The 15,522-nt window shown below is 41.4% G+C and overlaps 1 protein-coding gene across 1 annotated transcript; it reads right to left on the reverse strand.

Annotated features, from left to right (window-relative positions):
* Window positions 1–13,538: 13,538 nt before the first annotated feature.
* On the reverse strand, window positions 13,539–14,349 carry LOC307180698 (ferritin light chain-like). The gene has a single exon (XM_079911066.1). It carries the CDS (start codon window positions 14,257–14,259, stop codon window positions 13,678–13,680), a length of 582 nt encoding a protein of 193 aa, XP_079767192.1. The 5' UTR covers window positions 14,260–14,349; the 3' UTR covers window positions 13,539–13,677.
* Between the last annotated feature and the right edge of the window lie 1,173 nt (window positions 14,350–15,522).

Genomic DNA, 15,522 nt, shown 5'->3' on the forward strand with positions numbered 1-15,522 from the left:
GCACAGGCTCCAGACGCGCAGGCTCAGCGGCCATGGCTCACGGGCCCAGCCGCTCCACGGCATGTGGAATCTTCCCGGACTGGGGCACGAACCCACGTCCCCTGCATCGGCAGGAGGACTCTCAACCACTGCGCCACCAGGGAAGCCCATCTTCTCCTGACTGTTACAACATTGAAGCCTCTTCACTCTACTTCTGCATATGCTCCTTCTCTGTGTTCTGCACTGATTTTCTTCCTCCTCTTGCTCCTACATGCTTCCCAAGACTGCCACTGGTCGTTATTTTTTTCTCACTTTTGAACCTTGAGCTCATCAATGTCCATGCTTTCATCTGCCAAACCTCTATCTCTGAATTCAATTATTTCCTCAAGCTCTATCCCTGTGTTCACAGCTTCCTGATGGACATCGCTCCCTGAATAATCCAACATCATCTCAAACTCAACAGGCCCCAAGATAAATTCATTATGTTCTCCCACAAATTATCTCCTTTCCCAAAGGCTGGAAGCCTGTTCTTTGTTCCTCACTTTATCCAGTCAATTGCCAAATCTGTAAGCTCTCTGCCTTTGTAACATCTGCGTCTGCTTCCCGTTTCCATTCTCACTACCCTACCCCGAATCCTCACAATCACTCATATTGCTTTTGTAATAAGCTTCTAATTTCTCTCTTCCTATCTTTCCTGTCTTACTCTAAGCCATCACATTCAGCAAAGTCAAATTAATTTCCTAAAGTGGAGCAATGATAGCTTCCTTGTTCAAAAACCTTGAATGGCTTCTCAGTTAAGTGCAAATTTATCATCCCCACATTCAAGCTTCTTTGTGATCTATCCCCAACCCGTCTATGCTTGGCTTTCCCCCCCTACTCCCCCTCTATACCCTACAAGAAAACTGAATTACTTGTTCCCTAAATCTGTTCCCATATTCCCTATCTCCATGCCTTTGTTCATACCACTACCCTCATCTCTGCTTGTTAAAATTTTGATCAATATTCAATATCATTTTGGATGCCTTCTCTATCTTCTCTTGTAAAAATCTGGCTGAAACTTCTGCCAAGACCCCATCTGAAACTTCAATTACAGCAATGATTACATTTTGCATCTAATTACAGTTTTCTGTGAACTTGTTTCATCCCCCTGCTCAGCCTGGAACCTCGTTTTTTAAATTGGGTAACATATTGGACAATATCAGCGCTCCACCCAGATCCCTTTCTGCCATTTTCCTATTCTGTGGCCTCCCTCCACCAATGTCGGCGTTCTTTGAATTGCCAGGCCAGCACCTGTGGCAGCTCTTCTTCAGAGAGCTGCCCTCAGGCTACTGGAGCTGCTTGGCCAGTAGAGGGTCAGAAGGCTAGTGCTGGGAGTTTCCCCCCACTCTACCTTGGGGTGGGTGGTTGTTGACCAGTTGTTGATATCGAGCATGGGAGTATGAAAGTCCAACTGCCTGACCTCAAGATGATACAACTCGGAGGGCAAACTCACACTGAGAGTTCCTCTGCAGGGTCAGGCTGAAGTTAACCCTTGCAGGATTTTTGCTGAGATATCACCCTGGCTTGACTTCCTCTTCTGCCCTGCTCCCTAACCCATCTGCCTGTCTCTCAGGGTGCTGCTAGGAAACCCTGGCTAAGACAAGGAACATTTCTGAGTACCTACCGCATGCCAGGCACCATGCTAAACATGTACATAAGTAATTTCATTTAAATCGAACCTTCACAACCACTCTGAGAGCTAAGTACTGTTATTATTCTGAATTAACAGATGGGGAAACTGAAGCTTAGAGAGGTTAAGTAACTTTTTCAAGGCCATACAGCTAGGAGGTTGCAATGCCAGGGATCCAAACAAGGCTTCAGAGGCAGTTCAGTCAACCACTTTGCTACGCTGCCTCCAAAATTGCTAAATGGAAGCAACTACATCTAAGATGCCCCTCACCCCATGATCACTGTTTCTTAGTATTCACACCCGAATGTAATCCTCTCTCCTTGAGTGTGAACTGGACCTACTGACTTGCCTCTAACAAATAGAATATGGTGATGAGATGATACTTCCATGATAGTTCCAAGACTGTGAATTCCTTCTTGCTAGCAGACCCTCTTGCTGGCTTTGATGAAGCAGGCTGCCATGCTGGGGAGGCCGATGTGACAAGAAATTCCTGGTGGCCTCCAGTCAAGAGCCAGCAAACAATTGAGGCCCTCAGTCCAAACACTTGCAAGAAACTGAATCCTGCCAACAACCACCGGAGTGAGCTTGGAAGTGAATCCTTCCCCAGTGAGACTACAGCCACAGTCCACATCTTGACTGCAGCCTACGAGAGTTCCTGAGCCAGAGGGCTCAGTTAACCTGTGCCTGAATTCCTGACTCACAGAAACTGGGAGAAAATAAATGTGTGGTATTTTAAAAAAACCCTAAACCCAACCTAACCCAAACCAAAACAACAACAAAAAAACAACTGCTACCTGGAAAGCAGAGGCAGGCTTGTTATTCTGTGTAACACTTAACTACTTCTGGCTCAGTGACTTACCAATAGAAATTCTAACCAATAATCTATCACCTCTGGTACTTTTACAGTCCAATAAACTTAGCTAGGATGGTGGCAATAAACCGCTAGAAAAGCATTAACTTTCCAGTGTGATTGGTACTTGGTGCCCTTAGAACCAAGTAAACAACAAATAAATTAGGAGTGAGGACTGGGTAAGGAATTTTTTTAATGCATCCGAAATAAGCTTTTGGCTTTCTGCTTGTTTCAATCAATTAATCAATAAGGGACAATGCAAATTGGGTACCAGCTGGCTTACTGCGCAGTGATAAGTAAAGTTATGTTCGGTGACTCCCAGTCAACATCATGTTTTCCAGTGTGTGTCTCTCCCTGCCCCTGCATCCCCACCCACATATAGCACAGTTGTCATGTAAATGGACATCAGCCAAGCATGCTTTCTCCAGCTCTCTAAGCCTCTTGTTGCCATGGGACGACAGATTAAAACTCAGAGAAGATAGAAGTAAAACTGAAAAACATGCAGCCCTTCAACTCCCACAGCAAGAAAAGGTAATAATGGAATGAACGACACTGAGCCACAGTCAGCCACTATAATGGTAGGAGTAGAAAAAGTCCAGAAGATAAAAGCAATTGCGTAATGAACCACGGGGAAAAGTGCACACCTTCTCCATTCTTTTCAAACAGCAGTTGGCAACAACTGTCCTGATTTGTCTGAGGTTCTTGTTTTAGCACTGAAAGTCCTGCATCCAGGGAAACAGCTCGGTCCCTGGCAAACCAGAATGGTTGGTCACCCCAGCAACAACCATTAATTCCCAAAGGCCTCTGCTCCCATTGATGTTTGCTTTTTAATTGGAGGGGTCAATAAAAAGCTACTTTCTTAAACTTTTGTTTTTGAAAGCTATAAACACCCTACTGGCAGAGTTTATTTTTCAAGGTAGTGCCATAAATTCTATTTCTTCTCACTAAAAAGTGAGAATGACATTGGAAAGACTTTACTAATCTTACTCGGATGACATATTTAAGCTGAAAGGTAGGGGATGAAATAGAGGAGCAAGTTTGGAAGACACAAAGCTATCAAAAATACGGACTAAAAGTACATCTAAATTCATCAGTATATTATTGATTGGGGGAATCATTTGGCTGAATATAAAGGTACAAGTTAATTATGTTGGTAGTTACTTTTCACCCCTAGAGATCTGGGCCTTACAATTGGCAAATTTTATAGCTAGAAGATACCTTGGAGGTAATCTAATCCAAGCTCCTACTGTTTACATAGCATTCAAGGAAGCTTGAGCTTGTGTTTTACTGCCTCTTACCACTGGTTTGGGGAAATCTTAATAAGTGTTATACGATAAAAAGGTTCCTTGGTAACATAAATTTTGGAAATATCAAGGTAAGTAATATCATACAAGTTTCTTGACTGCAGGAATTTTCTAGGTATTTTATATGCTCATAGTGACTCCCACTCAGAAATGTACATTCGAGTCACCTGGGGAACTTTAAAAAACTACAGATGACTGGGCCCCACCCAGATCTACGGAATAAGAGAAAAAAAATATCACTCTCTGGATAGTTCTGATAGTCACCTGATTAAGAATCACTGGTTAATGTGCACTGTGAATCTATAAGAGTAAGAAAATATCTGAGGGGCTTCCCTGGTGGCACAGTGGTTGAGAGTCCGCCTGCCGATGTGGGGGACACGGGTTCGTGCCCCGGTCCGGGAAGATCCCACATGCCGTGGAGCGGCTGGGCCCGTGAGCCATGGCCGCTGAGCCTGCGCGTCCGGAGCCTGTGCTCCACAACGGGAGAGGCCGCAGCAGTGAGAGGCCCGCGTACCACAAAAAAAGAAAACATCTGAAATATATTCCAACCTTACTTGATCATATAAATGTTTTTTCTTCCCTCTCTCCCTCCCTCCCCCTCTTCATCCCTTCCTTCCTTCTTTACTCCTCCTTCCTTCCTTACCCTTCCTTCCTTTCCTTCCCTTTCTTTCCTTTTTGCTTCCTTTCCTTTCCTTTTGTTTTTGGGAAATACTGATTTATATGTTTCAGGATTTGTTTGTCTGGTCAACCACTGTAAGAAGGGAAAATAGAAAATTATAATGATATCTGTAAATAGAATTTGATTTATTTAAAAACAGACTACTTACACTTTTTTATCTAACTATTTGATGTGAAAATGGTCATCTTGTTTCATCTATACCTTCAGCCACTTCTCCCCTCTCCCCACCGCTGGAGTTTTTTGAAGCAAAACCCAGACAATCATATTATTTTATTCATAAATATTTCAAAGTGTATTGCTAAAAGATAAGGATTCTTTTGCAATACCATTATCACATCCAAAAGTTGACAATAATTCTTCAATACTATTAAATATTCAGTTAGTATGTGAACTAAGAAATTAACCTAAGGTGAATTGACATCTTAGTGATATACATTTTCCTAACCAGAATATGGTACGTCTTTTTATTTGTTCCTGTGTATTTTTGTGTATTTCATAAGTGTTTTCTAGTTTTTCTCATATAGGTTTTGGAGTTTTTAAAAATAAGTTTCCAACTAGATATTATATTTTATTTATTTTGGTTTATTATCTGCTGTTTGAAATGGGGTCTTCTCTTCCATTATATTTTCGAACTTGTTATTGCTTCTATATATAAAGTGTATTAATTTTAATCAACTTTATGAAGGTATAATTTACATGTAACAACAAGCACAGATTTTATGTGTACAGTTCAATGAATTTTAATAAAAGTATATACCCACTTAACCACCATCCCCATTACTGATTTTTATATTTATATATGGATTTTATAAATAAATAAATGGAATTTAGTAAATTCCATTTTTATTACATACTTTCACAGTTCTTACTAGCACTTCGTCATTTGAAAAGGCATCACATTCCAATTTCTTGTTTTGGTCTTAGTTCTCACTCTATCTGACCATGCCAAAAAGATTTTCCAGTCAATGCTGTTATAGAAATAGATTCAATGTCAAAGTCTGACTGCTCCTAGAGATTTAAATTGTTGTTACGGGCATAAAGAAACATGAGCCTCTTTGCAACAGGTGTCATGCTAAATACAACTTTACTGATGCAAGCCGCTAATAATAATTGGAATGTGAGCTGACTCAAGAATAGACATCCAGCTCATTAATATTTGCTTCAGAGAAACAGGCTCAAATGTTCTTCTTGAGTCTCAGTGGGTCCATGACCTTGATGTTTAGATGAATAAATTTATTAGCTGATCCCAGTACTAAGGTTGTCATTACTCAGAGAATTCCGAACGACCACTGTCTGGAAAAATGTGTTTACCAAGCCCCAGCTGTTATACTTATGAATATTTAGGAAGCTACAGTGACTGGCAATGGTCTCAGTGCCCCCAAAATGTGACGATTTTATCTGAAAGTTGAAAGGTAGCCAAATCACTCGCCTAGCGGATACCAGAATAAAAGCAGCTTTGCATGGGAGTGGGAGCTTTTCAGGCTGACTCTCCCCAAGACCATCAACACGGTGAAGATAGACTGTTACCTACCTAGGGGCAAAGTCATGAGCAATGTATGGCACAAGGTTGTAGGGGCAGAAGGGTGAGGCACACTGTTTGGAGGATAAAGGGAGAACAGAATGGGTTCTTCCAGAATTTCCTAGAGTCAATAGAGACTGTAACACATAATTTATGACTTCATCTTTGTCTTAGGTTGGGGTTTTGAAAAAGTGGACCCTCAGCAAGGATTTGGGCACAAGCAGTTTATTGGGAGAGGAGGTATGATCTCCAGAAACATGCTGAAGGAGGGAAGGAAGGAAAACCGATAAAATGTGTATAAATGAAAGTGTTAACAGCTGTGGGAATCCCAGGGCTCCATCTCACTGGGCACTTTCTGAAACATTGTGTAAAACATGTCTCAGAATTGCCCTACCGAGAGCTGAGGACACTGAGATATTTATACACTAATTCCCACCCCCTACCAGTTCAAGGTCACTATGAGGAAAGGGCGAAAGTTAACATGGCACTTCTGAAATCTCCCACATGCAGACCAAGCAAGCTCCTCCGCCCAGAGAGTGCCCTCTGGCAAAGAGTTGTATGGGAACTATTTACAAGCAATTTCCAGGGTAGACGAAGAGGATGCGGGTGTTATAATTCTATATTGATTGTGTTACTCTCTGGTTGTTTTTTTATGTGTGAGTTTCATTTCACCAACAGGAATGTAAACTCGTTGAATGCATGGGCCACAGCTTATAGGATTTGTATTGCTTCCCCCCATAAATTCTGGAGATCTCCTTGCTACTGGGAGATTAAATCCACTAAGCCCACCATGACCTGGGCCTTCCCCAGACTCCCTCTCCAGACTTCTCTTTGCAGTCCACTCTCTCAATCCAAGCGTTCCAGTCACTCGATTTACCTCACGTGCCTCCTCCCTGTCTAGAATACCTCTTCTTCCCCTGTGCAATTGGTCAACACTGATCGTCTTTCGAGATCAGCTAAACAACTTTTCTTTCATATAAGTGCTTCATGTTCCACCCAAGTAGAGTAATCCTGCCCTTTTTGCAAACCACTACCTGGCTCTTACTTCCACCATACAATTTACATACTGTACTGAAGTTTACGTTTTTGTGTGTTAGTCTTGCCTACCAGAGTGTGAGCTCATTGAGAAAGTAAACTATGTCTTAAATATTTCTTTATCTGCAGCACTTAGCTCAGTGCCTGGTATAGAGTAAATGCTTAATAAATATTTCTGAATGAACAAATGAACATGACCCATAAATACTTCCTGATTAGATGAAACAAGAGGCTGAACGTACCTGCTTTGGGCACTTCTAATACAACTATCAAGTATTTGTAGATTGAATGGAGAATATTCCCCAGAACAGCATGTCCTTGCCCTTCAGTCAAAGACAACCAAGAACACACCCGTAGTTTAAAAAGTTGGAATTTTACTCACTGCAGACAAAGAACACACATCATGAGGGACTGTGGGGTGTCTCAGTAAGAGTATGGAGAAAGAAATTATTATAGGATTTGGGCTTCGGATAGATGATTTGGGAGAGGGACCAAGGAAGCAGAGATCTGCTCTAGATGAGATGCTGTCAGAAAGTGGGGGCAAGCCTATGATTGGGTACTTTGTAAGAGGCACAGTGACTTTGATTTTGTCTGTACTTAGACAATATTATGAAGTAACCTTGTTTTGTTTCATTTTATTACGGTCTCAGAGTAACTTTATCTGAGTTTGGTATTCTGTGAGATTGTTTATGTCCAACAGAACAAAATGGCCTGGCTGTAAATGTCTGATCAGCTTGTAATAATACCGAGGTCTAGTTGTGAACATCAGGTACGTTTTGAACATCAGGGAATGCATTTTTTGACATGAGGAGCAAAGAGAAAGGCCCCAAAGAAAGGTTATAGTATGTATATGTGCTGATAGCGTTCACAAGTGTGGAATGAGAGCTGAAAAGAAGGGGAATAAAAGTGAAAATCCTGCTCTATAACCTTTTCAGGTTGACAGGAGTTTTAAATTCTGAAGCGCTGCATAGTATTAACGGCATATAATGGCTGAAAGAATTTTTTTCACCAGAAAAGCAAGTAGCACAGATTCTTCTTTGAAGATATAAAACCATAAGGTCTGGAAAATTAGAATACTTAATCCAGCAGCAATATCACTTGCGTAGTGATAAAGTAATAGGATTTCCTTTTCCTTGCCTCCCTGTTTTGGCTACTCGCTTTTTGAAAAAAAAAAAATTGTTGACATCCTTTATGGGGGTGAGGGTTAGATAAGAAACCTGAAAGTATATAATTTATGTTCAGGGAGAAAAAAAGAATTTGGAATTTTCTGGTAGTTAAATTGGTTATGAAGTCCTGTGACTATAAAGCTAGGTCCACAGGGTCATTTGAAAGCCAATACGATATTCATTCAATAAATTATTTTTGAGCACTTAGTATAACTTAGGTACTATGTTAAATGTAGTAATTACAGGTCTAAATTATCTGGATTGACTTTTAGGGAAAACTTTTTATTTAGATATAAATTCAAACTTACAGGAAAGTTGCAGCAATAGTTTACCCTTCATACAGATTCACCAATTGTTTTTCCTAACCATTTTTGAATAAGTTAGAGAAATTGTGCTCAGCTATACCCCTAAATATTTGGTGTATGTTTTCTGAAAGCAAGGACATTCTCCTACCGAACTATCATGAAATTATCCAAATCAGGAAATTTAACATTGATACAATACCATTATCTAATCCATGGTCCATATTAAAATTTTATACATTGTCTCAATGTCCTTTATAGATTTTTACCCCTACACAGGTCCCATCCAAGATCATGAATTTAGTTGTCATGCTTTTTAGTCTTCTTTAACCTGGGACAATTCCTTAGTCTTTCTCTGCTTTTCTTTCTTTTTTTATTAAAGCATAGTTGATTTATAATGTTGTATTAGTTTCAGGTGTACATCAAAGTGGTTCAGTTTTATATATATATATATATATATATATATATATATATATTCTTTTTCCAAATCTTTTCCATTATAGATTATTACAAGGTTATTACAAGATATTGAACATAGTTCCCTGTACTATACAGTAGGTCCTTGCTGTTTCTTATTATCTGTTTTATATACAGTAGTGTGTATCAGTTAATCCCAAACTCCTAATCTCTTGACCTTCACACTTTTGAAAATTATAGGCTAGATATTTTGTAGCATGTCATTCAATTTGGCTCTGATGTTTTCTCATTATTAGATTCAGGGTGTGAATTTTTAGCAGGGACATGTACTTGATTTAAAATCCCAGAATAGCTGCCTCTACCCACGTCTCCCACACTTTGACCTGATACCTCGTGCAGGAGAGGGCCCTTTGAGGTCTCCTGATGAAATCCAGACTTTTCTCTGCTTCCTCTTATGATCCCTAATTTAGCCATCAGAACTGATAAAATCTTGAAGAGTATATATGCTACTTGGGGACTTTATACTCAGCTGAAAACTCATATTAATTCAAAACTGTTTCCTAATGTGTGCCTCCTCCCACTCCCATGAATTAGTGCCTGCTTCATTATTATTATGAAGAATAAATTATTCATCAAGGTGGATAAATGGCTTATGGGGATAAATAACATGACATAAATGTAGTAAAAATGTGGTCTTTTTCTAAATAAGTAGCATTTTTAACCTAACCCTTTAAGACTGTATATCTCTTTGGAGAGAGTCAACCACATAGTACTCCAAAAGTAAGAGCTTCAAACAGCCCCGACGGTAAGGAAGTTCAAGGCGTCAGTGACACCTGGAGTTTTGACTGTGCCTATTCAGTCCCTGCTCCCTCAAGCTAACATATCCAAGGCTACCATGAAGTGTAAGGAGGAGGATGTGTGGGCAAAAAGAAAGGGCAGAGAAGACTCCCAAGAATTGGAAACTGTGCAAAGAGTAGCAGCCGGCAGCAGCTAATTAGTTTCTGAAATGACCCCTTTGTGTGGCTTGTCCTTCCTGAGAGAGAGGTTAAGATGCTGTCATGCCTGCTTTTAGCAGGATGGTAATTAAAACATTTAATCCCAGGTCCTATATAAGGTGGCTCCACTTATTTGGCTAAAGAGAGAGTGGTCCTTCTTCATTTTTATTTTCCCCTCCTGCATACTGAATGTCCCATCCAAGAAATGAGCAAATTCCTACATTTCACTTCTACACATAGGGCCAGTTTAGAGGGAGGAATGATCATTAAGGAGGATTATACAATCTAAAGGTATCTATTTTCCTGAAACTGAGAAGCAAGCTTATTTTGAGATGTTACTATCATAGCTCTTTACTAAGCTCTACCGGGATATAAAATCAGCTGATAAAAAAAGCTAACAGGGTTTCCCTGGTGGCGCAGTGGTTGAGAGTCAGCCTGCTGATGCAGGGGATACGAATTCGTGCCCCGGTCCGGGAAGATCCCACATGCCGTGGAGCGGCTGGGCCCGTGAGCCATGGCCGCTGAGCCTGCGCGTCCAGAGCCTCTGCTCCATGACGGGAGAGGCCACAACAGTGAGTGGCCTGCGTACCGCAAAAAAAAAAAAAAGTTAACAATTATTGTGCATTTAGCATGTGCTGGGCCATGACTTAGGTATCTTACATGGCTCATCCCATTTAATCCTCCCTAAAAGCTATGAGTTGGATAGTATCGCCTTTATTATGATCATGTCCACTTTTTCAGAGGAGGAAGCTGGGACCAAGAAAGGTGAAGAGACTAGACCAAATGAGTTAGAGGCAGGATCTGAACACAAGCCCATTGCTCAACCATCATGCTTTCTGCCTTTCAGACTCCAACTAAGAGAAGGAGATGAATCCACGTCAGGTGACTGGTTTGGGTTGGTCAGGGAAGATTTCACAGAAGAAGGCTGATTGGAACTAGGCTGAAAAGTAGACTGAGTTTGATGTGGTGAAGAGGAGTATGAAGGGCTTTCCAGGCGAAGGGAACCCCATGAAAATTGCTGGTACTGGGACAGCAAACTGAGCACTCTGGCTATGGCAGAGAGCTGCTGCAGTTGTCTGCGGGATTCCTAGGCCTCACACTTCTATAAAAGAGAGGAAACTTCCACTCTGGTCCCTAACAGGGGGTTACTGGAGTGAATGTAGAGAACTGTGAGAGCCTGATGGGTTTTTTTTTTTGGTGCACACTAGCCACAGTACAGGGTCACTGTAATAACAAAGCAATGGGGCCTGCCATGCCCTCCCCACTTCCCTCGGGCCACCAGCATTGTTCTAGATTCCAGTCTCCATGGGGTTAGCAGAAAAGGCTAGCCAGTCCAGCCTGGCTTCTGCTCTGTTTCAACTTCTGTTCCTGAAACTGGGTGGTTGAGTTTAATTCAGAACGTGGCAATAGGAAGCCCTAACACATTCTCCAATTTGGTTTTACCACCAATAAAGCTATCTTCATTTCCATCGGGCTTCCTGTGTCCGTTCTAATTGATTTGAACTTGGATGAAAGGAAAGCAGTGGGTATTCCCCAAACTTCCAACAATAGGGAAGTAGTGGAAAATTCGATTTAAAAAGTAGATTAGACATGGCAGACCAAGGAGAGCCTTCAAGGCTGGTATAAGGAATTTAGTCATAGCCTAAAGGAATCAGTTATTATAATTCTGTGCGAGTGCACTAACACACACACACACACACACACACACACTCACATATACGTACAGTGGTTAGCAACAGAGAAAATCACTGTGGTATTTGTTTCCAAATTAATCTGTAGAAGTTTAATGTCATCAAATCCCCATTTTCCACAAATATATTTGCCAAGAAACTTAGTCATTTTTAAAAGCTAAACTAATATTTTATCCATATGTCTTTGAATCGTTTATTGTCTGCCCAGCCAGTTGCTTTTTTCGATAATTATTTGATTGCCAAAGAATATTTCAGCCTATTTGGGAGACTTTAATAAAGCTTTCTCCTACAGCCCCATTCTTGATATTAAAAGACACTCGTAAGTAAATATGAGTAACATTACTCATAAGTAAATATGGTCTGATAAATATGTCATTGTTTGGAAACAAATGTTTGTATCCTTCTTCCCAAATAATCTACCAAATATAGTCTTTCAATTAGTCTCATAGTTATTAGGTGGTTTTTTTTCTCATTCAGATTTATGTGTCTATATGAGTGCTAATTTGAAAATAATTTTGGTTTTAAGTTTTAATCCAAAGCTGAAAATTGTTTACTGCTTCCTTATATCTCTTACTGCCAACTATCAGCAAATGGGCAAAAAAACTTTTCCGTAGGAGTAATTTTTCCAGTATATTCTTTTTCATTATCAAAGGACTTTGCATGAAAACAGGAAGATAAGGTTTTCTCCTTAACTGAGCAAAACAGGTGTCGCAATCTCTGTAAGATACTCTTCTATGCCTCTGACCCTGGTAAGATAAAAGAAATGATAGTATGCCTTTGGTCTTCCTGCTCCAGGAAGGAAAGTTGCTGTAGGAAAAGAATTGATTTTTTTCCACTTCTGTGGTTTGAGAACAAGTTATAACTCCAGCTTTTCCAAGTGCAAGGAAAATAATGCACAATTATTAGATTGCTATTTGTGAGACACAAATGCACGGATTTAGCAGGAAAACAACTCACCAGAAAAATGAAACACATTTTTTTTAAAAGAATGCTATATTTTACTGCTGCTTCTCCTTCTCTTGGCTTCTGGAATGTAACCTCCATCTGACCTACCTCCATTCTAATCATTTTGGCTCTGTTAGTACTTCCTTAAAGTTATCTTCTCTTTTCTCTAAAATGAATACAGAGGCATTTTAAAATCTGCATTTTAAAAGTTTATGTATCTGTTTATACACAACCTTGTTCCAGAAGGGGTTTAAGGTGGCTTGAAAGAATCCGTAAATTACAATAAGCACTTAGAAGAACCAGGAATGAAGCGTATGCAAAATGCTTATACAATCTTACTCGTTTACTCTGGGTGGACCACAAATTTGGCTCTAACCTTTTTAGCAGGCAGTCAAATAAGGAAACTTAATTAGTTACGTCATTTACAGAGCCCATAAAACAAAAACAAACCAATGACCTAAGCGAAGCACCGTTATTCCTAATATTAAGACCAGAAAGAAATTGCTTTTGAGAGGCTTCATAAAGAGGTCAGTGTATGATGTTAATAAAGTGTTCTCAGTAGCAACCTAACGGGAGACACAAAGGTGAATTTCACTGGGCTCTCTCTTCAATACAGGCAGATGGCATCACGCCAATGTGAAAATCAGGAAAAGCAAGTTTATCACGAGTTTGGAGGGTTGAGGGGGGGACACAATGTGATACGGTCAAGATACTCAGCTCTCTGCTCTGCTCGGAGAAACCAAAGATACATTTTAGAACAACAGAGTTGAATCCAGTACCCAGAATGACTCCAGAGAAGTCATGAAACCCCTAAAATTCTACGCAACCTTTTCTGAACAGGTGTGTTTCTTTTTCTTGACAGAGAAAACATAATTTACCAGATACTCAATGTACCCAGGTGATACGCAAAAGTTAGGAACCGTTTCTTTATAAACAATCTAGAGAATTAAACAGACTACAAATCTTTCATGCTATTAAGATACTTTTATTTTTCTCACAACCTAGCTTTTTTTCCCCCCTCTGCAAAGAGAGGGGAGTTTCTATCTGGTGCCTCGGCTCGGGTGAAGGTTTTACAGGGTGGTTAAAGCGTTGCCTCCTGGTGGAAGAGGAGGCTGGGGCGGAGATCTCACTGGAGGAGGCAAAGGCGTCTCTCCGGGGCTGCCGCGAGGCTCCTAGTCGCGCTGGCAGAAGAGCCTTTCGAAGGGATGCCCTGCTCAGCCAGGGGCCCGGCCTGCGGCCCGGCCAGCTTGCGCAGGTTGGTCAGGTGGTCGCCCATCTTCTTGAGGATCTTCCTCTCCACCTCCAGGAAGTGGCTCTCCAGGAACTCGCAGAGCTGGGCGTCCGCGCTCGCAGAACCCAGGGCATGGAGATCCAAGAAGGCCTGGTTCAGGCTCTTCTCCAGGGCCATGGCAGCCTCCACGGCTTCCACTATGGTGCTCCACTCGTCCGGCGACAGCTTCTGCCCGTCCTGGGCCGGGGCGCGGCTGCCCCACTGCTGCTGCATCTTCCAGAGGAGCTGGGAGCCCTCGCGCTTCTCCTCAGCCAGCTCCCGGAAGAAGCGGCCCACGCCCCCCAGAGCCACCTTGTCGCCTTCGAAGTAATAGCTCAGGGAGAGGTAGGCGGACGAGGCCTGCAAGTTTAGGTTGATCAGGCGGCTGATGGTAGCCTCCGCCTCGGCGGAGGAACTCCGCTTGCTCTGGGCGCTCATGGCTAGTCAGCAGTGAGGAGGACTTCTCCAGAAAGTGTCCGTTAGGCGGGTCCCGGAAGTGGAGGATAAGCCTCAACGATTCTGCCGGAAGTTGCGACTAAAGTGGCGACGCTAGAGGGTGGTGAGCGGCATGAGGAGGGGGAGGGAGAGGGGGAGGCAAGGCCGGGGTGGGAGCACCCCGTTTGTTCCATCCAACGGCTGGTGAAGCAAGAGAGAGAGCTGGGGGGCTGCTGGGCACACTCTCAGTCTAGCTTTTGGTAAGAGTTTCTTTCTTTCCTAATTATTGGAAGGGAGTCTTTATCATTTTGCCCTATTTCTTACCGTAATTCCAAGATGAGACAAGAATGTCCAAGGTGAGAAAGCCAGAAGTATTGATAGTAAACGTCCTCCAATCTTCAATTGTGACTTAACACCCCGTTGTTTCTTATTTTAGAGCCTGTATGAATAGATTTTTCCTCTGCCCCTGATCCCTTATGGAGAGGGTGACTATTGGTTCCACTTTGCCCAGAGCAGTCTTGTCCTGGTGCAATTATTAATAGTGTCCCCTAAATTAATTAATTAATTTAAAAAATAACACCCCCTTTCACACCCAAAAGGGTCCTTGTTTGGAATATACATTACATAGTCACCTTACTGATTGAGAAGGATAAAATCCACACTATGTAATGTGAAATGGCACAGTTTGCAAGACATTGAACTTGGGCTAATTCCTTTCTATTTTATTAATTAATCAGACCAGTAAGAGTCCCATCATAAATTTTCTACTATTCAGCCTTCATTTTTTCATTTGTTGATGCATTTATTCCTTCTACTAAAAGTTCTCCTAAATACTGTTTATGTGCCAGGTGTTTTCTTAGGTACTGGTGGCTTCCCGTGATTACCCAGATATTCCACCATTAACTGAAACACGTCATGTGAATGGGCACTAAAGATGACAATGTACATTTATAAATCCTACCAAAATAGAAAAAACCCATACAGGATGAGTTAGTCATTCTCAGTTAGAAGATGAGGGCAGAACTAGATGTTCTCATAGGGGTTTTTCCAGCTTCGTGATTCCATGCTTAGCATTTTATTTTCCTAAATACCACTTGCCTGGGGCTGTTTCACAATTAGAATGCTTTCATGTGTTTTCTATCAAACAGGAAGGCATATTCTATTCGGGGTAAACAATATTTGAACCCCAGAGAAGAGAATTTTGCTCTAAACTCTGGATTTAGTTCTAAATAAAGATAAAGACCCACTGTTTTGCAACCACTTTCA

The sequence above is a fragment of the Stenella coeruleoalba genome (assembly GCF_951394435.1).
Source record: "Stenella coeruleoalba genome assembly, chromosome: X".
Classification (NCBI taxonomy): domain Eukaryota; kingdom Metazoa; phylum Chordata; class Mammalia; order Artiodactyla; family Delphinidae; genus Stenella; species Stenella coeruleoalba.

Bases quoted from the DNA above. Each gene is read 5' to 3' on its own strand.
- LOC307180698 (XM_079911066.1), bottom strand. From the start codon at position 14,259: ATGAGCGCCCAGAGCAAGCGGAGTTCCTCCGCCGAGGCGGAGGCTACC.